This window comes from Oncorhynchus tshawytscha, linkage group LG04 (genome assembly GCF_018296145.1).
Source record: "Oncorhynchus tshawytscha isolate Ot180627B linkage group LG04, Otsh_v2.0, whole genome shotgun sequence".
Lineage (NCBI taxonomy): Eukaryota > Metazoa > Chordata > Actinopteri > Salmoniformes > Salmonidae > Oncorhynchus > Oncorhynchus tshawytscha.
Window position 1 is genome coordinate 59012573 of NC_056432.1, and position 24774 is coordinate 59037346.

The 24774-nt window shown below is 41.9% G+C and overlaps 2 protein-coding genes across 3 annotated transcripts; one reads left to right on the plus strand and one right to left on the minus strand.

The window, feature by feature from the left end:
• Positions 1 to 1058: 1058 nt before the first annotated feature.
• LOC112249100 (NEDD8-activating enzyme E1 regulatory subunit) lies at positions 1059 to 8144 on the minus strand. The gene is made up of 20 exons (XM_024418750.2): positions 7980 to 8144; positions 7405 to 7508; positions 7228 to 7288; positions 7084 to 7114; positions 6919 to 6990; positions 6500 to 6579; positions 5172 to 5281; positions 4931 to 5040; positions 4748 to 4810; positions 4591 to 4654; positions 4356 to 4447; positions 4156 to 4215; positions 3910 to 4043; positions 3504 to 3579; positions 3256 to 3295; positions 2948 to 3034; positions 2744 to 2836; positions 2492 to 2606; positions 2231 to 2280; positions 1059 to 2107 (listed from the first exon to the last, which is right to left on the minus strand). The coding sequence occupies exons 1-20, from the start codon at positions 8027 to 8029 to the stop codon at positions 1998 to 2000; spliced, it is 1602 nt and encodes a 533-aa protein (XP_024274518.1). The 5' UTR covers positions 8030 to 8144; the 3' UTR covers positions 1059 to 1997.
• Positions 8145 to 8597: 453 nt separating this feature from the next.
• Positions 8598 to 21340, plus strand: LOC112249101 (carbonic anhydrase 7-like). 2 transcript variants are annotated; one of them, XM_024418751.2, is made up of 7 exons: positions 8600 to 8823; positions 9475 to 9672; positions 14148 to 14266; positions 15999 to 16094; positions 16926 to 16988; positions 17154 to 17309; positions 19621 to 21340. In XM_024418751.2, the coding sequence occupies exons 1-7, from the start codon at positions 8787 to 8789 to the stop codon at positions 19741 to 19743; spliced, it is 792 nt and encodes a 263-aa protein (XP_024274519.1). In that variant the 5' UTR covers positions 8600 to 8786; the 3' UTR covers positions 19744 to 21340. The 2 variants fall into 2 exon arrangements, with proteins under 2 accessions (XP_024274520.1, XP_024274519.1); XM_024418752.2 differs by lacking the exon at positions 16926 to 16988 and having other exon boundaries at positions 8598 to 8823.
• Positions 21341 to 24774: the final 3434 nt, after the last annotated feature.

Genomic DNA, 24774 nt, shown 5'->3' on the forward strand with positions numbered 1-24774 from the left:
CTGTGCAGAGCGCTGGACAAACCATGGGCACACCAGATAGGTTTGACTGATGTTCTCAGCTGGGCTCATGCGGTCACTGGAGCTGGGAAATAGGTCCTTGAAGGGAAATAAACTGCCGGAGAGACATCACATCAGAGGCTAAACAGATTATAATGCCTAGCTGTGTAGCTCGAGGAAGATTGCCAGGTGACATGAAACAGGGTGAGATAAAATCAGGTTTGTTCTTGAGACACATGGCCTTAAGGGCCAGATGATTAGCAACTCAGATCAAGAGATGTGATAAAATTGCAACAGTAAAATAAATATCCTTAGCCGAGAGAGGAGCTTCCTGCCTAGAGCCCATGCAGTCCAACCCCAACTGTGTGTGTAGATTAGATTCAGGGCTGGTTAAATAATACTGGCATTCCAAACAGAATAATCTTAGAAGATTAAACTTTCTGTTTGGGAAATGGCCAAAGTACATTTTGGCAGGCCACTCGAACACCGTGATCTGCACCGTCCTCCTCAGGAAGGAGGCGGGGGTCTTACAAGGAAAAAAATCTACCAGGGGCAAATTTCCACTCAGTTAAATCCTGCAGGCAAAACACAACAAATGAAGAACATGTCAGTGCCCTCTCTAAGCAACCAACCAACATATTCAAAAGCAGCCCACAGTTATGTAACAGTGGCCTTCAGTATACCAACTGTCTTGTTATTGGTCCCTGGCTGGCTGCAACACAAATCAGATCATATGTAGGCAATGAAGTGGTCATAATTGTTCTCTATGTTACTGAGCAGCACCAATGTTTCCAGACTGGGACATTGAACAAGAACATAGTGACTAAACAACATAACTGGTTCAGGCAGGCTTCTCATTAACATTTTGTAGCTAATGATGTCTAGTACAGTGGGTGCTATATAGTCAGAATTCAGGAATTATTCACTCAACACAATGATCGTATGAGTGTGCCTACCGTAAACATGCTCTTCCCGCCGACATGGGAAATATCACCCTCTACTGAATGTAATCGGAATGGGATTATATAAATATATATATAAATTAACTATGCAGGAATTTATGTGCTGCAACAAAATACAGAGCATTTTTTATTAATTGGGGGGAGGAAACAGCCATACTCCCAAGAAATCTTTATGATGAGTTTCTGCTCCAAGTGTGTAGTCAGCAGAGTGCCTGCTCACCACAGAACACACACTGCATTTTGTGACAAACACCACTCCACCAATGCTCTATAATCTGAACTGGGGAAGAAACCAAAACAACATATTACACAGCTCTTAAGAGGATTTTTTTTATTGTTTTGCATATAGAGACGCTTGTGTCATGTTGGGGTTATTCTACCAGTCAACAGGAAAAGGTAACACTTTTTTCCACAGCGTTTATCACCATCAGGCCAATGTCTTGGGAATTGTGCCCAATCAGTCAACTTTGGGCAAATTAGGGTGGCAATTTTGCATGTTCATCATAAAGCTCACATGATAGTCAGCTCATTTTGATTTGGACAGGACAATGTGACCCCTACTGCTGGCCATGTAAAGTACCATGTCCAGACTGTTGCCCATCAGGGCGCAAGATGTTGGAGCACAATCAGAGTTCCTTGGGTACCTAATGTACAGGTACGCCACATGCATTTACCTCAAACTTCCTTGTCTGTTTAGTGCAGGATATCTTCAGAGAAAATAATTCAAACCCTGGGACACTTCTTGAATGGTTCAAATTTGGCAGGTAAATGATTAAAATGTACTAATAGGTACAACACTTAATGTGTGAGAATAAACCAGCCAGAACACAAACATTGAAAAGTAATCGGAAACAGTCCATCAGAACTTCCTCTTTCTTTCAGCCACAACATAATAATAATTGGTGGAAACATACAGTATGAACAAAGTATTCCAACTACACAAACTTTCAGTTATCACTGTTACTGCGCTGCAACATTCCATTCATATAATTTACAGAGGGGTTAAGTGCATGTCATTAAGGAGGAAAATAGCTTTTTCTACAGCTGAAACGTGGCAGTTGTCTGGGACATGGCATTGTAGATGAATGTATTGTTGAAGGGAACAAACTGACGAGTGATGATTTTGATGGCCTCTTGTGCAGCAGATCCTAAGGAAACACATTGAAAACGGTACATTTGGACCAACTCCAAGAAAACAAAATGTTTATCCCATAATAAAAATAGCACGAGGATGCTAGACCATAATAGGATCCAAGTCCTGTAGAACTCACCTCCCAAAAAGGATGCCACTGTGTGTGGCTCAGAAGCACCATAGCGACAGCTGTCGAAGAGCAAAGTGAAATGACATGTAGATTATTTAATCATGTTCCTCTCCTTGATGATAACCTCATACCCATTTTACAGTTAATGGAAATATTCCAACGAAATTACAAATATAAACACAAAAACTCTAGGGAGGTTTTGCAGTGGGCTGTAAAATGACCATTCTCTCTGCAGAGAACATTTGACTGGACACTATGCACAATACATACAACTCGTGGATGTAGTCATCTTTCACATTGACGTTCAGGCTGTACTCCTGCAGAAGGCTGTTCACACACAGCTTCAACTTGCTAATGTCTTCTTCTACTTGGTAATTGTAGACACCTTCAAAAAGGAGGAAGAACATATCACATATCTGGAGATGGGCAGTTTAACATTGCGGAACACAGTTTAGTTACGCTGTGTGAAAGGTTGAGTGACACAGTTGTGTTGGGGGCAGAACTACGCCAGCCTAGCCGTACCTGGGTAGCGGGAATGCTGCTGATAGAAACGGTCCACAGAGCGCAACATTAGGTACAACACCATCTCCCCATCTGCACTGTCCATGCAGGAGGCTGAGGAGAGAGAGCAGAATCTTAGTACACACTACCAACACACAAAATCAAAGGAACTCAAAAACAGAATAGGCCAAATCAAGGTGGGCGTCTGTACGGTGTTGAACTTACTGATCGCATCTTTATTGACCGTCTCCACGCTGTATTCTTCAGCCAGAGACCTGCAGCGCACCACCCTCAGGAAGGCAGCGTTTTTACCTGCAGACCGAAACACACAGCACAGGGCTCAACCTACTGCAGTGTTCCCTTTCATCATGGGTTCATCAAAGTGCAGCCACACTACTGTATGACAAACAACACCTGACTGACATGACGCTTTGAGTTACTGTTAAATGAGTTAGAGTATTCAATTTACATTCCTGCCATATTACGTGTCCTGTTCACATTATGGTTGTGTGTGTACTTGTCAGAATACTCACAGAATAGTTTGATGTCCTGCTCAGATATGCTCTCTGAGGGCTTTAGCAAGAGAAAATACAGAAGTCAATCCAATTAACTAGATAATATCAGAAATCAAACCTTTTTACAATCTATCAAAGGTAATAAAATGTTGATCCTTACACAGCCCTACTGCTGCATAAGTACTACTGCAGGAGAGTTACTATGTGTTTTTGACATCGCATGAGATTAAAATATCCCTGACACTACAGAATAAAGTTTCACATACCTTTCCAACAGACTGCAGGAGAGACTCCACATGCTTAGACACAACGGAAGCATCTTGCATTGCCTTCTCTCTATAACTGAAAACATAGGCCTGCATTAATGCCCAGGCCAGGACTATGATGATCATGCCAGCACAAAGCATACCTTGTGTTCGGGAAATAAGGTTAAGGCACAGGAAATCGTAAACAACAGTGGAAATCGCAGCGTCATATGGTTTGGCACATACAATTCTACCATTTAGCTATGGACATTGGTTTATTATACAATTACTGTCCTCTCCTTGATATGCCCCACATTACAAGCATTGAGCTGTGCTCGCTATTACCTCATACAGCAACTGACTTTTTAATTAAACCGGCAGCTGGCTGCTTGCCATATAAATTAATAATATAATTATCACTACCTACATATTCTGGAGGGTGATGAATTTCTCTGAGTCCGCAATCATGTCTGGAATGGAGCCACGCACAGGTAGGTTTCCGCCACCGTCGTTGTGCACAAACTCCCTCACTGCTCGCGTCATCACCCAGAAGGTTGGAGTCTGCGTATAGCAGAGAAAGACAGAACAACCAGTCATGCATTAAACCTACAAATAAATCATTCACAGGATGCTTCAATCATGGCCCGAGTAGACGTGTCATATTTAGATTCACCTGTGATGTAATGTCATTGCATTGCTCTCCATTGAATATGTCGTCAACGCCACTTGAAATCTACAGAGAGGTGAGAGTGGAGTTAGCAAAGTTGACAAGAGTAGCAACTTCCAGTGATCTCGTGCAACCAGCAGCACAGATTAACATAATTCAGCTGAAAGGAGTGAGGGGGTTTAGGGGTGCGGTATGAGAAGAGCCACCTTGGTGGGGTTAAGGGCTGTGTTGACGTTCTTGATGGCCTCCTCAAAGTTCTCCTCATCCTCAGGAGTTCCCTTCTCACTCTTCAGGATTCCTAAAGAAACCAAGTATCATGAGAACACAAACCATATACAGTCAGGTATAATCTGGATAAGATAGTGTCTGTAGACAACTAAAATTCTGTGAAAATGTAAAAATACAAATGAAGACAAGAAAAATCTATGTGAAGTGAAATACCTTGCCGTATAAGCTGTTTGAAGGCCTCCTTCTCTTTGTAGTTCTTCGGGAACTGAAAATTGTGCTAGAAAAAAAAAAAGTATTAAATTGTCAGCTCTCTTGCACATCATAGGTTGCTGTAGAATGTGCCTTTGGTTGTTGGTCACAAAAGTATTACCTCACTGAACCACTTTTCTAGGTATTTGGCAACAATGATGATCCATGGTGTATGACTGTGATCCTGCATAACACAAGAGCGTAAGAAAATACATGAACCAGTGAGGACAAAATTACAACTAAAATACAAAACACAACAACAGTGGCCTAAAAAACAACAACAAAAAAACCCACCCAAACACACCTTCTTCCCCATTCCCTCCAAGTCGTAGGACTGGATGTGGTTCTTGAGCTCTGCAAAAGGTTGGTCAAGCCTCAGGTCCTCCAAGGCATTGTCTGGATGAGACTCAATCACTAGAGGGAGTGATTGCAAACAGCTTGTTTGAGTGTTTTCGATTTACTGCAAGAGAACACTGACCTTTAGTGCTTGTCACCATTACTACAGATACAGCAATACATGCGTGACTCACAAGAGTTTACCATACCTGTGTGCTCCTTCACTACTAGCCTCATGTAACCGACGAGGCCATACGTTCTACACACCAGGAAAGGTATGTTTGCATTCCACAACACTGACCCCAGTCTCAAACACGTGCTGTGAAAATAAAACCAAAATCATTTACATGACAAGAGAATGTTTAAAAAATATATCTATTTGATGTTACTTTGTAAGACTATCACAAATACCAAATAAAAATACTTCATTTGAAATATACACTACCGTTCAAAAGTTTGGAGTCACTTAGAAATGTCCTTGTTATTGAAAGAAAATCACATTTTATTGTCCATTAAGATAATATCAAATTGATCAGAAATACAGTGTAGACATTGTTAATGTTGTAAATGACTATTGTACTATTCATTAAATAATACCCACAAAACACCAGTCTCAACGTCAACAGTGAAGAGGCGACTCCGGGATGCTGGCCTTCTAGGCAGAGTTGCAAAGAAAAAGCCATCTCAGACTGGCCAATAAAAAGAACAGATTAAGATGGGCAAAATAACCCAGAGACTGGATAGAGGAACTCTGCCTAGAAGGCCAGCATCCCGGAGTCGCCTCTTCACTGTTGACGTTGAGACTGGTGTTTTGTGGGTATTATTTAATGAAGCTTCCAGTTGAGGACTTGTGAGGCATGTTTCTCAAACTAGACACGCCAATGTACTGGTCCTCTCGCTCAGTTGCGCAACGAGGCCTAGCACTCTTCTTTCTATTCTGGTTAGAGACCGTTTGCGCTGTTCTGTGAAGGGAGTAGTACACAGCGTTGAACGAGATCTTCAGTTTCTTGGAAATGTCTCACATGGAATAGCCTTCATTTCTCAGAACAAGAATAGACTGACGAGTTACGGAAGAAAGGTCTCCGTTTCTGGCCGTTTTGAGCCTGTAATCGAACCCAAAAATGCTGATGGTCCAGATAATAAAACTGGCCATCTTTAGACTAGTTGAGTGCTTATTTAAAATCAGGACAACAGTTTTCAGCTGTGCTAACATAATTGCAAAAGGGTTTTCTAATGATCAATTAGCCTTTTAAAATGATAAACTTGGATTAGCTAACACAACATGCCATTGGAACACAGGACTGATGGTTGCTGATGATGGGCCTCTGTACGTCTATGTAAATATTCCATAAAAAAATCTGCCGTTTCCAGCTACAATAGTCATTTACAACATCTATACTGTATTTCTGATCAATTTTAATGGATGAAACATGTACTTTTCTTTCAAGAATAAGGACCCCAAAACTTGACCCCAAAACTTTTGAACAGTGGTGTATGTCCATAAATAAATGTGTAAGAATAAGAGGATGAATAGCACCTTTCTGGCAGCTGGACACCAATCACCAGGGTAAATCTGTGGAAGAACTCTGGGTCGTTGTCCAAGAGCTTTTCAGGGCTCTATAATGGAAAATAAAATACCAGATCACAATAAGAGTTTGACAAACAAGACTGAGCTACTATAAGTGCTCTGCTTGTTTTATAACACTCAGCAATCAATACATTCAGATAAAGAAGTGCACTTTGTGGGCAATGAGACCCATCAATGGCTACTCAACCAGTGCAGCGTCATAGTAAATCTACACCTTGATCGGAATTAACACAGATCTACCACTATACCCTGAGGATCGTGTAGTCAACTCTAGGATCTTTTTTCAAATGACAAAATCTGTGCAGGGAAAGCTGTGACAGCCCTCTTCAGGAAGAACTGATCTACTGCTCATAGTTGAAAACACAAACCTCCTCCACAAAGTTGCCAGATACATCAGTGTTCAGCTCCTGTAGCAGCTCTGTGGCAGCCTGGGCTCGGTTCTGGAAAACACACCATCCCAAAAGACTTGTTATGACATACTGCATACAGGTAGAGCTAAGATATTGATAGAGTAGAATAGCATAATCGTTTACCCTTCCTATGCTGTTGTTGCTCAGAAAAAAGCTGAGTAGAAAAGGAAGTTAAAGATAAAGACAGTATATTGTATAAAACATTTTAAGATTAAGATCAAAAGCGCTTCAATGAGATGATAAACAATAGGCCTATCACGTTCTTACTTATTTCCGACGTCTTCCCCGGAGACTTTGTGTCCATCGACAATAGTGAACGCTCCAATGCCTGATGAAGAGAGCAACTAGCTTAGGTAGGCTAGCCTACTCATGCATTCCCTTAGAGCAGTGTTTTCCCACTCCTGGTCATCGGTCTTTTCTAGTATCAAATATTGAAATATTTACCTGGAAGCACAAGGTTCTTGAGTATTTCAGTCCCAGATGCTGTGGAATTGATCAGGCATACGTGTGCATTTTCAAGTTCTTCTTGGCCATGGTCTCCCCACAATCTGAAATGGAGTACTGGCCATCATAACAACGGCATGTTGCCAATCTCCTTGTCATTGAGCTATTATCACATCTCATCTGGTATGGTACATAGACGAGAACAAGGAACCTTTTTGAGATTCAGTCAATGAACGACACCAATTCTGGCTGGTGTTGTTGAAAGTAAATTAGGTGGCTAGAAGCTATAGCAGACAGCTAACCACTGACTATAACAGGACAGCTAACTAGCATGTCAATGAAGACTAGCTACAGTAGCTAGCTATAATACTTTTAAAGCATGCTGGTTGGTTGGCATAGTTAACGTTAGGCCAAGAGAATACACTATCAAGAATAAGTCAGTTAACGTTACGGGCTTGCTAGCATAACTACGTTAACTAGCTGCAGTTTGTCAGTGGAGATATGTCTAACTCATGCAACGATTTAGGTTTAACAAATAACTGTATAATTTTCACAGAATTTCTAGCTTTACATACCTCAATTGTCTATCGTATTTCTGGTCTTTAGAAGCTTTAGTAAATGCCATGGTCCGCTTGGAGAACACCACCGGTTAATTTGATAGCTCCATTCGATGATTCGATAGAGAGACAAGTGGTTGAACGCAGTTGTAAATTCAAAGCTGCACTTTCGATTTAACTACAGTTGACCACCAGAGGGAGTAGTAGTGAACATTCAATCGATTCAAACTTGCGCAAAATGTAATTCATTAATTCTGCCACAGTTGCATCACCCGTTCAGACTAATCAAGGAATTTGAATTTTGAATTACATATTATAGTAAGATGTGATGTGTTCTTTTAGATGCGACTTTTTAAATATTGGTTATATAATAATAAATATTAGTTATGGGTTTAAGCCGGAAAAGCAAAACAACACTATACCCATTGAAATATGTGCCATGCATTATCATTAAAAACATGTTGTGATACATGTTATTTCGTTAGTTCAGAGGAAAGTGTATCTTAATTGGCTGCTGTAATAGGTCTAATTATCATAAATGAGGGGTCTTTCTTTAGATGTTTTGAAGTACAATAAACAGATATCAAGCAAGGTAATTGAAAAGGGGGCGTGGCAAGAAAGTATCATTATACTTCGTCGCCACCTGATCATTCGTCGCCACCTGATCATCCTTCCCAACCTCCACTCCCAGTCTTTATCAACACTGCTCACACACCAGCACTTCATTTTCGGCACGCCATTTATCCCATCATTTCGTACCGTCTGGGCTGTGAGTCGAGAGTCAGTCAGCATATAGATAAGGTGAATCTAAGCGGAATCCTCGCAATGACAGGGCATCACTGGGGATACGGAGAGCAGGATGGTAAGTAAACCTACCAACCTGGGAGAGCATCACTATGTAAGCTACTGTAGAACACACCGTATCGCAGCGTTGACCTTGTTTGGGGACGCTCATGCGCTGCGAGTGACAGGCATTCGGGAAAGACTGCATTTGTCTCTGCAAGACTGAATGCATATTTGATTAAATACGTTTCTATTGGCAATAGTCTATAATCACATCCATGTTTTGAACTATGTCTGCATTTTTATTAAGAATCGACAGGTGACTGATTGGCTAATTAAAAAAATATCTGTATTTATTCTGGTTTGCTGCGTTCTGGGTGGGGATCTCGCATTGACATTCTCAGACAATAGTGCTAACGTTGAGAGAAACAGTAACTGTTAATACGAGGTTAGCCCAATTATACTTAACCTGCATGCCACCTTATTTAGCCATCTATTCAACAAGCAGGTTTTAGCAAGTCTTTGAGTTCTAGGAGTCTATTAGTATTGTTAAGGTATTGAGGCCTATGATCAGTATGTTGATTGATGCAGCAACCTAAAATGTTATGTCCTGGTGTGAATTTGAGAATGTCATGTCTGTCTTCAGTTTTTATAAAATTGTGAATTAATGGATCTTATCTCCTTTCTTTACATAATGTCATGTCCAGCTCTGACCATCTTTGTTTCTAAGGTCCAGATGCATGGCACAAAGACTACCCCATCGCCAAGGGCAATCGCCAGTCTCCCATAGACATAGTTCCCGAGGACACTGTATACGATGCCAGCCTACCTCCCATATTCGTCTCCTACGACCACTGCAACTCAATCAACATCTGCAACAACGGCCACTCTGTGACCGTAGAGTTTGATGACACCGACGACAAAACAGGTAACAGCAACAGAGGATGAAGAGATCCTTTGTAGGCCATATAATCATCCCTGAGTGGAAATCCTCTCTCACAGAGAAAATGCGGACATAAATACAAGCAATATTGAGATACAGTATTGTTTCAGATTCGATCATCGACCCTTCAACTTTGACTGAGTGTGAAAGTCACCCAGCCCAGGAGGTATTTATCACTGTATATCACACTGGTGGGTGGTTGTTTCTGGGCACCTTTATCACTCATGACTTTGACATTAGCCAACACAAACCACTATTGGTAAGGGGACATCATTATGTTATGGGTATTGTGTAGTAGTACTATCATGCTATAACCACCACCCTTGCATGCACATGTGACACGTGTTTAGTGGCTGCAGTCCTACCTATGCCAATCAATCCTACCTACATATGCAGATCAATTTAAAGTTCAGTGACACCAGATTCTCCACCTTCGTCCATTCTGAGCAGTGAAGTAGATTGTGGAAGCCTAATGCCCTAAATGACAAAGCATTTACTTTTACTGCCAGGAAACCTCAAATGTTAAATATTATCCATTCAAAATATGTTTATGATTTGCATACTCCTTCACAACCACCATCAAAATGTGGTTGATGGATAGACCACCTACATTTGTATATCATTAAGGCCACTCCTACTGGACTGTATGATTCAGTGAGATGTGTTTTGGTGGATATAGTGAAGCCAGTATTTAACTGTAGGAGTGTCTGTCTGCCAGAGCAGACATCTGACCACATCAGGTAATCTTCATGGTTGTGTCACATCTGTTTTTAAACTGACAGTCGAAGTTAACAAAGTCATAGACAAATAAAAAATGGGAAGAGCCACTTTGCTTCTGTGGCATGAAAAGGTAATGGGGAAACAACGGTCTGAATAGAATGACAACCAAATAAGTTGGGGCTTGTATTTTGAAAAGTGGTAACTGAACACCTACTGTACAACAAAAAGGTGTTCGATCTTAACAAAAAGGCTTTCTACCTCAGTGATTTCGTACCCCTGCACATCAACTTGGTACTCGTACTCTGTGTATACAGCCAACTTATTGTTTCTTGTGTATTTTTTTTCCTTATTATTGTTCTGTTTTTTTTTTCTCTCTCTACATTGTTTGGAAAGGCCCGTAAGTAAGCATTTCACTGTTAGTCCACACCAGTTGTTTACGAAGCATGTGACAAATCCATTTAATTTGAAAAAAGGCCCTCCTCAAAAGGAAAATACAAGCCACAACAGATTTTGTTTTCTGTCTCAAAAAAGTGCGGCTGTTTGGCTAAGGTGCAGATCACTATGAAAAACAAATTTACAGAAACCAAACAAAGAAGTTCCACTCTGCATGACATAGTCTTATGATGGATAGGCTTCCCTATACTTTCACCATCAGGAGCTGATTAGAAGTTTCCTCACCTAGGCATGCCCATTTTGTCCTGTTTCCCTTTTGTGGTTGTGTCCTCTCGCCTGTGTGTGTGTACCTTTTTGTACATGTGTGTACATGCCTAGTGTATCATTAACTCAGGAAACGTAGGAACATGCTCTAAAGCACACATTACCAAGGTGCCATTCTTATCCACCCAACCATTTCATGCGGATGAATTATTCGACACATGAAAAAAAAGTCCCGAACGGGCTGATGGAAACAGAAATGAAGGAACAATTTTATAAATGTCAACAAACAATTTGTCCATTTGACATGGTGTGATCTTTGTTTGTAGGTCAAATGTATTATGCGAGAAATGGCGGAAATATCTTTGTGCAAATATTGATCTAGAAACCATCCTATCGAAGCAAACTTGGAGTCAAGCAATGATATTATGTTGTGTGGTCCTCCCACCAACTCAGGAAAGCATGCAGTTTATTAGGCTACTGATTAAATTTTAAAAAACAAAATAAAAATATAGGACAAAACACACCTCACGATGAGAGACACCACAACACTATATAAAGAGAGACCTAAGACAACAACAGCATGGCAGCAACACATGACAACGCAACATGACAACAACATGATAGCAACACAACATGGTGCAAACATTATTGGGCACAGACAACAGCACAAAGGGCAAGAAGGTAATTTTGGTAAATAACAGAAAATATAGGCCAGTCTATTTTAACTTTTGGTAACTTTTACATGAATATTTAAAAAATGTATATATATCGGTCTCCATATTGTCCATGCATTTCTAGTAGATGGACCATAAGGTTCAAGAGAAAATAGCCTAAATAATGATAAAACAATCATTAATGTCATTATTTTTTATGAACTCCTCCAATAATTTACTTATTTCATTTTTATAACTGCAACCAGTATGACCACAAATACACACTGACATAGGAAAATAAGTGTGTAAAAACAAATATATTTATAAATATCTCTCTCAGGAAAAAAGAAATGTCTCATTTTCAGGACCCTGTCTTTCAAAGATAATTTGTAAAAATCCAAATTTACAAATCACAGATCTTCATTGTAAAGGGTTTAAATACAGTTTCCCATGCTTGTTCAATGAACCATAAACAATTAATGAACATGCACCTTTGGAATGGTTGTTAAGACACGAACAGCTTACAGACGGAAGGCAATTAAGTTCACAGTTATGAAAACTTAGGACACTAAAGAGGCCTTTCTACTGACCTTTCTACTATAAAACACCAAAAGAAAGATGCCCAGGGTCCCTGCTCATCTGCGTGAATGTGCCTTAGGCATGCTGCAAGGAGGCATGAGGACTGCAAATGTGGCCAGAGTAATAAATTGCTTTGTCCGTATTGTGAGCCGCCTAAGACTGTGCTACAGGGAGACAGAACGGACAGCTGATCGTCCTCACAGTGGCAGACCACGTGTAACAACACCTGCACAGGATCAGTATATCTGAACATCACACCTGCGGGACAGGTACACAGGATGGCAACAACAACTGCCCGAGTTACACCAGGAACGCACAATCCCTCCATCAGTGATCGGACTGTCTGCAATAGGTTGAGAGAGGCTGAACTGAGGGCTTGTAGGCCTGTTGTAAGACAGGTCCTCACCAGACATCACCGGTAACAACGTCGCCTATGGGCACAAACCCACCGTCGAGTCGTGGTTTTGTCTCACCAGGGGTGATGGTCGGATTCGCGTTTATCATTGAAGGAATGAGCGTTACACCAAGGCCTGTACTCTGGAGCGGGATCGATTTGGAGGTGGAGGGTCCGTCATGTTCTGGAGCAGTGTGTCACAGCATCATCGGACTGAGCTTGTCATTGCAGGCAATCTCAACTCTGTGCATTACAGGGAAGACATCCTCCTCCCTCGTGGTACCCTTCCTGCAGTCTCATGCTGACATGACCCTCCAGCATGACAATGCCACCAGCCATATGGCTCGTTCTGTGCGTGATTTCCTGCAAGACAGGAATGTTAGTGTTCTGCCAGGGCCAGCGAAGAGCCCGGATGTCAGTCCTATTGAGCATGTCTGGGACCTGTTGGAACGGAGGGTGAGGGCTAGGGCCATTTTCCCCCCCAAATGTCGGGAACTTGCAGGTGCCTTGGTGGAAGAGTGGGGTAACATCTCACAGCAAGAACTGGCAAATCTGGTGCAGTCCATGAGGAGGAGATGCACTTCAGTACTTAATGCAGCTGGTGGCCACACCAGCTACTGGCTGTTACTTTTGATTTTGAGGAACTTGTTCAGTTTGTCTGTTGAATCTTATGTCCATACAAATATTTACACATGTTAAGTTTTCTGAAAATTAACACAGTTGACAGTGAGAGGACGTTTCTTTTTTTGCTGAGTTTATATATAACGGATATTTCATGCTGAAACCCTCGTATTAAACACCAATGGTATTTACTAAATTGAGTGATTATATTTTGGATAATGTTTAACAGCTGTCATTGTATGTTTTTATTTGTAAATCTTATTTATGTCATCTATTTTACATGTGATAAGGCCACACAGAGGGCCAGTGAATATTAGACCCCTCAAAAAATCTGAAGTACCCAAAAGGGCCACTAGATGTCTTGTGATAGATTATATAAAATCCTTGCAAGATACACACATTCTGGTAGTTTGCTGGTTGCCTTTGCAACACTAAGCTTGATGCTCATTTCCAATAAATATTGGGGGTCTTATTCTGGTGCCATGATGATTTGACGTTTGGCTGCCCTTTGACAAATAAAAATCATCTCGCTCTTATTCGTAATAATCTCATGTTGGTAGCACTGTGTCTGTGGGCTGTTGGCTAGAGCACACATTCCCAGACCAGAGTGGCACCGTATGTGTCTGTCAGAGTGTCTGCTGTCTGTCAGCTTTAGTGAGAGTGATTTAATGAGCAGTGGCAGGTGTTGCCATGTTGAGGTGCTCTTCCAGGCCTGGTGTGTGGTGGTTCTTGCCTGCCTGTCTGGTGTGTTGTGCTCTGCAGTGGTACCATGCTAGACACGAGGCATAGAGGCGTGGCAGTGGCTGACTGATGTCTCTTGTCCTCTGCCCTGACAGTAATCAGGGCAGGCCCCCTTAACAACGCCTACCGGCTGAAACAGTTCCACTTCCACTGGGGTGGGAAAGGCAGCCATGGCTCAGAGCACACCGTCGGAGGGAAGACCTACGCTTCAGAGGTGAGTGTTTCCCCCTAATCACACAGACTGAGCCTAGGTAACCCAATTTTCCCCGACATACAGTGCATTCGGAAAGTATTCAGACCCCTTGACTTTTCCCACATTATGTTACATTGCAGCCTTATTCTAAAATCGATTTTTCCTTTAACAATCCTCATCAATCTACACACAATTTCTTAATAATGACATAGCAAAAAGTAATTTAACATTTTTGCAAATTTTATTTTAAAAAACGTAAATATCAAATTTACATAAGTATTCAGACCCTTTACTCAGTACTCTGAAGCACCTTTGGCAGCGATTACAGCCTTGAGTCTTCTTGGGTATGACACTACAAGCTTGGCACACCAGTATTTGGAGAGTTTCTCCCATTCTTCTCTGCAGATCCTCTCAAGCTCTGTCAGGTTTTCAGGTCTCTCGAGATGTTCGATCGGGTTCAAGTCCGTGCTCTGGCTGGGCCACTCAAGGACATTCACTTGTCCCGAAGCCACTCCTGCGTTATCTTGGTTGTGTGCTTAGGGCCGTTGTCCTGTTGGCAGGTGAACCTTCACCCCAGTCTGAGGTCCTGAGCACTCTAGAGCAGGTTTTCATCAAGGATCTCTCTGTACTTTGCCCCGTTCATCTTTCCCTTGATCCTGACTAGTCTCCCAGTTCCTGCCGCTGAAAAACATCCCCACAGCATGATGCTGCCACCACCATGCTTCACCGTAGGGATTGGTGCCAGGTTTCCTCCAGACGTGACGCTTTGCATTTAGGCCAAAGAGTTGTTTCTCATGGTCAGAGTCCTTTAGGTGCCTTTTTGGCAAACTCCAAGTGGGCTGTCATGTGCATTTTTTTTTACTGAGGAATGGCTGCCATCTGGCCACTCTACCATAAAGGCCTGATTGATGGAGTGCTGCAGAGATTGTTGTCTTTCTGGAAGGTTCTCATATCTCCACAGAGAAACTCTGAACCATCGAGTTCTTGGTCACCTCCCTGACCAAGGCACTTCTTCCCCGATTAGTCAGTTTGGCCGGGTGACCTGCTCTAGGAAGAGTCTTGGTAGTTCCAAACTTCTTCCATTTAAGAATGATGAAGGCCACTGTGTTCTTGGGGACCTTCAATGCTGCATAAATGTTTTGGTACCCTTCCCCAGATCTGTGCCTCGACACAATCCTGTCTGAGAGCTTTACTGACAATTCCTTCGACCTCATGGCTGGGTTTTGCTCTGACATGCACTATCAACTGTGGGACCTTATAGACAGGTATGCCTTTTAAAATCATGTCCAATCAATTGAATTTACCACAGGTGGACTCTAATCAAGTTGTAGAAACATCTCAAGGATGATCAATGGAAACAGGATGCACCCGAGCTCAATTTCGAGTCTCCTAGCAAAGGGTCTGAATACTTATATAAGTAAGGTATTTCTGTTTTTAGATTTTTAATACATTTGCAAAAATGTGCTTTGTCATTATAGGGTATTGTATTGAGGATTTCTTTTTTTAGAGTAATGTTGTAACATAACAAAATGTGGATTAAGTCAAGGGGTCTGAATCCTTTCTGAATGCGTTGTACATCTGCATCTATATTTGCCAAGAAGTAGTTTTCCTTTCTCTGGTTCGGTTCACCTCTATACTAGGTAACTGGTTTGTTTAGTACCTGAGACAAAGAAGCAGTGTTTCTCTGAATTTGGGTGCTTGTCTCAGGCTTGTCCCTAACCCTGCTGCCCCTCCTCCCTGTTTCCTCATGCAGCTTCATCTGGTGCACTGGAACGCAGACAAGTACAAGACATTTGGGGAGGCAGCGGCAGCCCCCGATGGCCTGGCTGTCCTTGGCATCTTTTTAGAGGTGAGAGGATCTCCCCCGGCACCAGCCAGCAGCTGTTCATCTGTCAGCCAGTACATTGCTTTGGAATTGAATCTCTTTCTGCTTCACCAGGGCTGTTTAACGGGGGTTAGACTGAAGACCAGCAATCACTGAAGGAACAATGTAAAAACATGTTGTGATATTATGTCTGAACAGAGAGGATCAAACATTTCACACGTGTTTGTGTTGCAAATTGTTCTATCATACCAGGACCACGTGGGAAATATGTGGCGCGCACTTTTATCGAAAATGTATTTAAATAATAAGTATATCATTTGTGTTTATGAAATATAGCTTATTGATAACACATTGATGTCGACACTGAACATTAGCAACACCTGCTCTTTCCATGAGACTGACCAGGTGAAAGCTATGATCCCTTATTGATGTCACTTGTTAAATCCACTTCAATCAGTGTAGATGAAGGAGAGGAGACAGGTTAAAGATTTAAAGCCTTGATACAATTGAGAGATGGATTGTGTGTGTGTGTGTGTGTGTGTGTGTGTGCGATTGACTGTGGAAGGGCAAGACAATATTTAAGTGCCTTTGAATGGGGTATGGCAGTGGAGGCAAAAGGGGGTGCAACTCAATATTAGGAAGGTGTTCCTAATGTTTTGTGCACTCCGAGTATGCATACAGTACATGATGGTCAAAAAAAACATATCAATATATGATTGTGGCAATGTGTGTAATCTACTGTGTATATATTTAGAATGTTAGTGGGAAGCATCGTATTGTCTCATATGACAATCTGTTTGGGCTACCGTTAGAATGGTTGAGATAAAAAAAAAAGGGAACGTGTTTTATTTACAGATCGGAGATGAACACAGAGGTTTACACAAGATAACAGATGCTTTATACATGGTGAAGTTTAAGGTAAGTCATAATGCAAAAGAATGAATCACCTGATGAGTGACTCAAATGATTCAACAGGGCATTTGAAAGATATGTTTGATAATGTTGATACTCTGATCAAAGACTCATCTTAAGTGTGGCATAATCCATATTTGTCATGCTATTCTTTGTTCTATTTGCACCCAGGGAAGCGTTGCAGATTTCAAAGGTTTCAATCCAAAGTGCCTCCTACCGAACAGCCTCCACTTCTGGACCTACCCGGGTTCCCTGACCACGCCCCCTCTTCACGAGAGTGTCACCTGGGTCGTTCTGAAGGAGCCAATCATAGTCTCAGAGAAACAGGTGGGAGCCCTCACCATCTGGGTAGGGGTGAATCAGTGCTACCTGGGCCTAACCAATATGGAGATATCTCTGCTTATGGAAATGTGGGGTCTTTGCCTAGGGAAACCACAGTGAACCACTGCGTTTGTCATGATGTAAATGATGAACCATTTGAATGACAGGCATCTGCCCTGATGGTGGGTGTTCTGCCCTTCATCTGCCCTTCCTCCATCAACACCAGAGAAAAGTTCAAGAAAGAAAAATGCACTGAGATTTTTACTGATTTTATAAGATTTATAAGTGTGGGAGTGTCTGAATTTATTCTTCTGAACCACTGAAATTGATAAGTTAAGGTATGTCAAGGTTCACTTTGATGGCACACTTGCAACACTATGGCTGTGTTTACACAGGCAGCCCATATGTGATATTTTTCCCACTAATTGGTCTTTTGACCAATCACATATTTTCAGATCAGCTCTAGAAAAGATTTGGTGTGAAAAGATCTGATAGCGCAAAAGACCAATTTGTGAATAAATATCAGAATTGGCCTGCCTGTGTAAACGTAGCCATAGTGTTGCAAGTGAGCAATCAAAGTGAACCTTGGCATACTTTTACTTATCAGTTTCTGTTTGACAATAGACCAATTCATTTCTCTTCTCTTTTCATGGTGAATGGTTAATGATTTGAAACATCAATATAGTTGCTTATCGATGTGAAGTCTTTATGACCATTAGTGAGTGAGCTGGGTTTGTCCTTGAACTGTCTATGATGTTACCATGGCTTCTCCAGACAGAGGGCTTTGATTGGTGGATGCGAGGGGTGTGTGTGTGTGTGTGTGTGTGTGTGTGTGTGTGTGTGTGGGGGGAAGAGAAGAGAGACTCAGTCGGGCTGCAGCAATGGCCAGCTGAAATCCAAGTAGGAACCCTAGATGTGAAAGACCTCTTTGTGGATCCAGGTGTCACAGCTTAAGCTCCATTCAAACAGTGGGCATTACCCCCGGGCTCTCGACAGTCACGCACACATCGATATCCTTTACTATGTAGCTGTGCAGTGCATGTTCTCTGAATTACTGTAGGCTAGATTATCCCTTGCATGTGCTTATATAGCTTGAAAAAAGAGGTGAGTCTGTCTACTCTAATGGTGGAATTGGCTATTAGACCCATTTCATTCATTTAAAATATTTACTTTACGCTTAGTATTTCTAATTAATTCAAACCACAGTCTTCTATAGCTAAATGGTTAATTGAAGACCCATTTATTATCTTGTCTTTTCTTGTTTGTTTTTTTTATCATCAAGAAAGCAGGCTACAGCTTTAGGGATCTTGTGTTATGGATGTGGAGAAGTGGACTGTTTGAGGTCAGGGTGCATGCCCAGCTCTGCTCCATTATACAGGGGTGGAAAAAGTACCCAACTGTCATACTTGAGTAAAAGTAAAGATACCTTAATAGAAAATGATTCAAGTAAAAGTCAGTCACCCAGTAAAATACTACTTCAGTAAAAGTATTTGGTTTAAAACATACTTGCATATCGAAAGTAAAAGTATAAATACAAAAAAAATCCTTATATTAAGCAGACCAGGTGGTACCATTTTCTTGTTTTTAAAATTTACGGAAACACTCCACACTACAAACGAAGCATGCGTGGCAGTATGGATGACCAGGGATGTTATGTTGATAAGTGTGTGAATTTGACTATTTTCCTGTCCTGCTAAGCATCGGGTACTTTTGGGTGTCAAGGAAAATGTATTGAGTGAAAAATACATGATTTCCTTTATGAATGTAGTGAAGTAAAAGTTGTCAAAAATATAAATAGTAAAGTACAGGTACCCCAAACAACTACTTTAGTAATACTTTAAAGTATTTCTACATTGGTACTTTACACCACTGCCATTATAACAAGCTGTTTACCAGGGAGGTGACTGCATGCCTTCCAGGACCCCTCCTGAGCTGGCCCTGTTTTGTGTTCTCAGCCTTTTTGCGATGGCACTGGGAAATGTAATTAATGTCACCTTTGGCCCATCGGCATGCTGTCTGCATACTTCTGTTCCTGGCCTGGCTGACTGTGCTGGGCCTGGGAGCCTGGGAACCTGCTCCCTCCCTGCTCCTTCGCTGCCCTTCGTGTAGGACTCCAGGGCACAATCCTTTGATCCCTGGGAGCTGATTAATGTCATGGATGGAAACGTTTTGGCCTTTTTTAATTGTGAAATTCTTTGGAGATACTCAGCAGGGAAAAGTCTTTCTTACTTAAGAGGCTATTGTGTTTTTCCTCCCTCAGACACGGCAGCCAGGGACTATAAGGTGTTTCTGTCTGTTTCCAAACATCTCTCCACAGATGGGAAAGTTCAGGATGCTGCTCTTCAGCGGAGAGGAGGAAGAGGGCAGGAAACGCATGGAGAACAACTTCCGACCCCCTCAACCCCTGAAAGGCCGGAAGGTGCTAGCATCCTTTGACTAACGTGACTGCAAATAACCTCCTGGTGGCATAGCCTAACATATGGTCTATTATATGTCAGAGTGAATGTCTGAATAGACTTTCTTCTCAACCTTGAATAGTTTTACTACTGATGATGAATATAGAACAAGGTGTATGAAACATCACATCTCCCTCTACAGGTCAATTACTTTCAACCGCACTTTAATTGAATGTCAAATGCAGATATCGACGTTTGAAACAGTCATAATGACTACTATGTGCCCTCTGCACAGTTCTCTATTTTTAAAGATAGTAGTGATCTGTAACATTTTTCTGAAGTGAAAGATATTGCTCACATAGCCATCCAGACATTGCCTTGACAGAAAACAGTGTGATGTATGTAACTCTGTAGGGATTTTATTTTTAAAAAAAAATCTGATTGTACCTTTTTCAAACAAAAGTCAACGTGGCCTCATGGGTGTAGTGAAAAGCGTTTAAGTCAATGAACAGTCCCCCTCCACCTCAAACGCACGCGCACAAACGTACACACACCATTTTCTGTCCACCCAGTGGATTGCTGTTGTTTAGGCTGCTATTGTTTCTATGCAAGGTGCTATATCTTCTTCCCAAGGGTTTAGCCACACCTTATCTAACAATGGAAGATGATGTTGTCTGAATCCTGACGGCCTCTTGGTGGTAATCTATGTTGATTCATATTTAGATGGGCTGGATCCACATCGTCCTACAGTAGTTGCCATAGATCCTTTAACCCAACACTCACAACTGGCGGTGGAATTGGATTTAAATTGCTCAACTGTAAATGAAGGGTTTACTCTGTACTTTCCCTGTGCCCTGACAGCACAGTGATTGATGGAATGGCACTAGGGCACTCTCTCAGCTGTACATCAGCTTTAAAGATGCCAAGCATGCGCTGAATAGAGTATTGAGTTCATGTTGGGTCAAAACAGTTCCACTTTCGAGAAATGAAGGAGAGGGTGTATACACACAGTACGTTCTGTATGGAAATGAGACACTTCTGTAATGGGTTTATGTCCATGTCTTTGTGTGCTGCTCATTTCTCCTGTGCCAAAGAACAGCCTCCTCCCTACAGTCGGTTCCTACACTACTGTATGGTACGTTGTTGCAGCCAGGGTGACGCTCCAGTTCTTTTACGATAATGGAAGGTCTCAGTAAGTGAAGGTCATAATGATTAATAGATCCCCACTGTAGCGACAGTTGTAAGAGCCATTGCTCCTCGGTACACTATGTAATTCCTAATGAAAGTCTGCCAGGCCTCTGTGTGTTTGAGTAGTTTTACATAATGCTGTTCCATAGATAGAGGTGGGCATTTACCCATATGGACAAACTGGTAGGGGGACACTCCTCTGCTTAGTCCCACCTATTGGAATTAAGGCTTGGAACTGGCACTTGAGCTATCTGTTTCAAATAATTGATATTCTACAATATCAGGAACATTACTTATTAAATATTTACCATGTGAATCATTTTGCATGAACTGGTGACAATTTAATTGACTTGTTTTTTTTGTAAATTGTAAGTTCTTCAATAATATTAGATTGATTCAGTACTGTTGTTTCAGAAACAAAAGAGGAGATTAAAGGAAATCTGTCTAACGTTTTGTTGCCATTAACAGGCTTGTGTGGAGTATACAGATGACCTTTTTTAAAAGTATGTTTATGACTAGGTCAAGTGTGGTTCCCAGAATTAGTTCTCACAATGGTGACTGCTGCAGTCTCTAAACATGAGTCACTGCTGCCACTGTGGAGTCTAACAGAAGTAAGCGTTTGGAAACAGTTCCTAATGAGCCCCATGCAAGTACAAAATGCATTACAGTGGATTACTTTTAAACCCAACATGTATAGTTTTTGCTGTCCATTCCTGACTCGTCAGAAACATTTCAATCAGTCCACTGAAATCAGTAAAACACAACAGTTTACATGGTCACTGATTTTCTTGACAGCTATTGATGTGTGACTTTGATCCTGGTACAAATGTACACTACCCTTCAAACGTTTGGGTTCACTTAGAAATGTCCTCGTTTTTGAAAGAAAAGCAATTATTATTATTTTTTGTCCATTTTTTAAAATAACATCAAATTGATCAGAAATACAGTGTAGACATTCTTAATGTTGTAAATGATTGTTGTAGCTGAAAACGGCTGATTTAAAAAGAATCTATATATATATGATTTTTTAAATTGTATATCTACATAGACGTACAGAGGCCCATTATTAGAAATCATCACTCCTGTGTTCCAATGGCACGTTGTGTTAGCTAATCCAAGTTTATCATTTTAAAAGACTAATTGACCATTAGAAAACCCTTTTGCAATTATGTTAGCACAGATAAACGGTTGTCCTGATTTAAAGAAGCAATAAAACTGTCCTTTAGACTAGTTGAGTAGCTGGAGCATCAGCATTTGTGTGTTTGATTACAGGCTCAAAATGGCCAGAAACAGAGATCTTTCTTCTGAAACTTGTCAGTCTATTCTTGTTCTGAGAAATGAAGGCTTGCAAGAAATTGCCAAGAAACTGAAGATCTTGTGGAACGTTGTGTACTACTCCGTTCACAGAACAGCGCAAACTGTCTCTAACCAGAATAGAAAGAGGAGTGGAAGGCCCTGGTGCACAACTGAGCGAGAGGACAAGTACATTAGTCTTGTTTGAGAAACAATGCCTCTCAAGTCCTCAACTGGCAGCTTCATTAAATAGTACCCGCAAAACACCAGCCTCAACGTCAACAGAGAAGAGGCGTCTCTGGGATGCTTGGCTTCTAGGCAGAGTTGCAAAGAAAAAGCCATATCTCAGCCTGGCCAATAAAAAGAACAGGTTAAGATGGGTGAAAGAACACAGACACTGGATAGAGGAACTCTGCCTATAAGGCCAGCATCCCGGAGTCGCCTCTTCACTATTGACGTTGACAGGTGTTTTGCGGGTACTATTTAATGAAGCTGAAGCTGCCAAACGTGTTTTCTAATGATCAATTAGCCTTTTAAAATGATACACTTGGATTAGCTAACACAACGTGCCATTGGAACACAGGAGTGATGGTTGCTGATAATGGGCCTCTGTAGATATTCCATAAATCAGCTGTGTCTGGCTACAAAGTCATTTACAACATTAACAATGTCTACACTGTATTTCTGATCAATGTGATGTTATTTTAATGGCCAAATTCTGTTTTTCTTTCAATAACAAGGACATTTCTAAGTGACCCCAAACTTTTGAACGGTGGTGAGGGTGTTTGTGTGTGTGTGTGTGCGCGGCGAACGTGTTCAAAGAAAAAGCTTCTCAAGACTCTCAACGTTTAAACTCGGTCTCACTAATCAGAAGCCGTGAGGATATGTAAATGTAATCAGTGCGCCCCTCAGCCCAGGGGTGAGAGAACAAAGGTCAGTGATTGACGTGCTTGTTCACTGATATGAGGAGCACAGCACACAGTTGTGATTTCTTGCGTAGCCCCAGGGTGGTAGACATCTGGCAAAGAGCTTACTCCTGATTGATTGTGCTGTATGAGGGATATTCAAAACACTCAGGCCCTCCATTTAGTAATCACCCCAAGGCTCATTTAATCTCTCCCAGACACCTGCTAATGAATGTACTGAGAGGGCTCTTACTGTTTGCCTTGAGCCAGGCTGTCACTCTGCCACCTTCATTTCCATACCCAGCGTTGCACAACAACCATGGACCAATGCTTCAGCTGCACCAGACTCGAGGCAGGACAGGGAATTTAACACCCCATAACAGCACCACCTTACTGCAGACAGAAACGGGCTATCTTAGGCCTCCCAATTGGCGCAGCGGTCTACGGTACTGCAGTGCTAGAGGTGTCACTACAGACCCGGGTTCGATCCTGGGTTGTATCACAACCAGCCGTGATCGGGTGTCCCATAGGGCGGCGCACAATTGGCCCAGCGTCGTCCGGGTTAGGGGAGGGTTTGGCTGGGGGGGCTTTACTTGGCTCATCGCGCTTTGGCGACTCCTTGTGGGGGCCGGGTGCATGCAGGCTCACCTAGGTCGTCAGGTGAACGGTGTTTCTCTGACACATTGGTGCTTGTGGCTTCCGAGTTAAGCGGGAGGTTGTTAAGTAGCACGGTTTGGCGGGTCATGTTTTGGAGAACGCATGACTCAACCTTCGCCTCCCGAGCCCGTTGGGGAGTTGCAGCGATGAGACATGATCAAAAAATGTATCTGCAGTGGTCTGTGTGGGCTGCAGGGGTGCATTGATAATGATCATGGTGCAGGGGTGCCTCTTGCACGTATCTATCCTGTTACTACTTTATGACCCTGGGGACATCTCTTAACTCTCGACTCCCAACTTCCATCCAGTTACCAGTAGAAGCTGTAATAGGAACCTAACCTCTGGAAACCCAGATCTAGGGCAACAGTACTAGTATCCTGAACATTGTGGGAGGCAATCCGTCGGCCTCGGAAGACTGGGACCCAGCAGCCCACCACTACAAAATCTGTTGGCAGTTTTAAAGATGTCCACATGGTGGCAGCATTTAACCATCATATATAACAGTAGTCTCCAACAAGACTTTGAGACTGATTTGAGTTTGAAGAGCCTGTGATGCCATGTAGAGCTTTATACTAAGATACCATATTTAACCTCCAGGTTTCACTGCATCATGAACACGTTTTCTGCCCCAGTATTGCAAACCGTGACAACGGTCTGAAGTTAAATAACTCACAACTAAACTGTAGTATGTAGTCTAAAGTATTTTCTGTAGGGGTTATTCCTTGACCAACATAAAACTATTTTGTAAGTCATAGTACTTCTCTAAATAGACATGTCTTTGTCTGCGTAGGCTATATTGGATTCATTTCACATGAAGAATGGTCGGACAGCCATTTTGTTGATTTGAAGAATTCTGATACTCTCCAGTGTTTCTTAACTGGCCCCACTTGTCACCTGAGCAGTAACATCTATGGAAGAATTCTGTTTGCAGGTACATGAATAATGAATGAAACTGGGTGCGTAGTGTATATATCTTCTGACATAACCCTCCAAAGTTAGCATCCAATGAGCTTTCTTAAGCCTGAGGATACC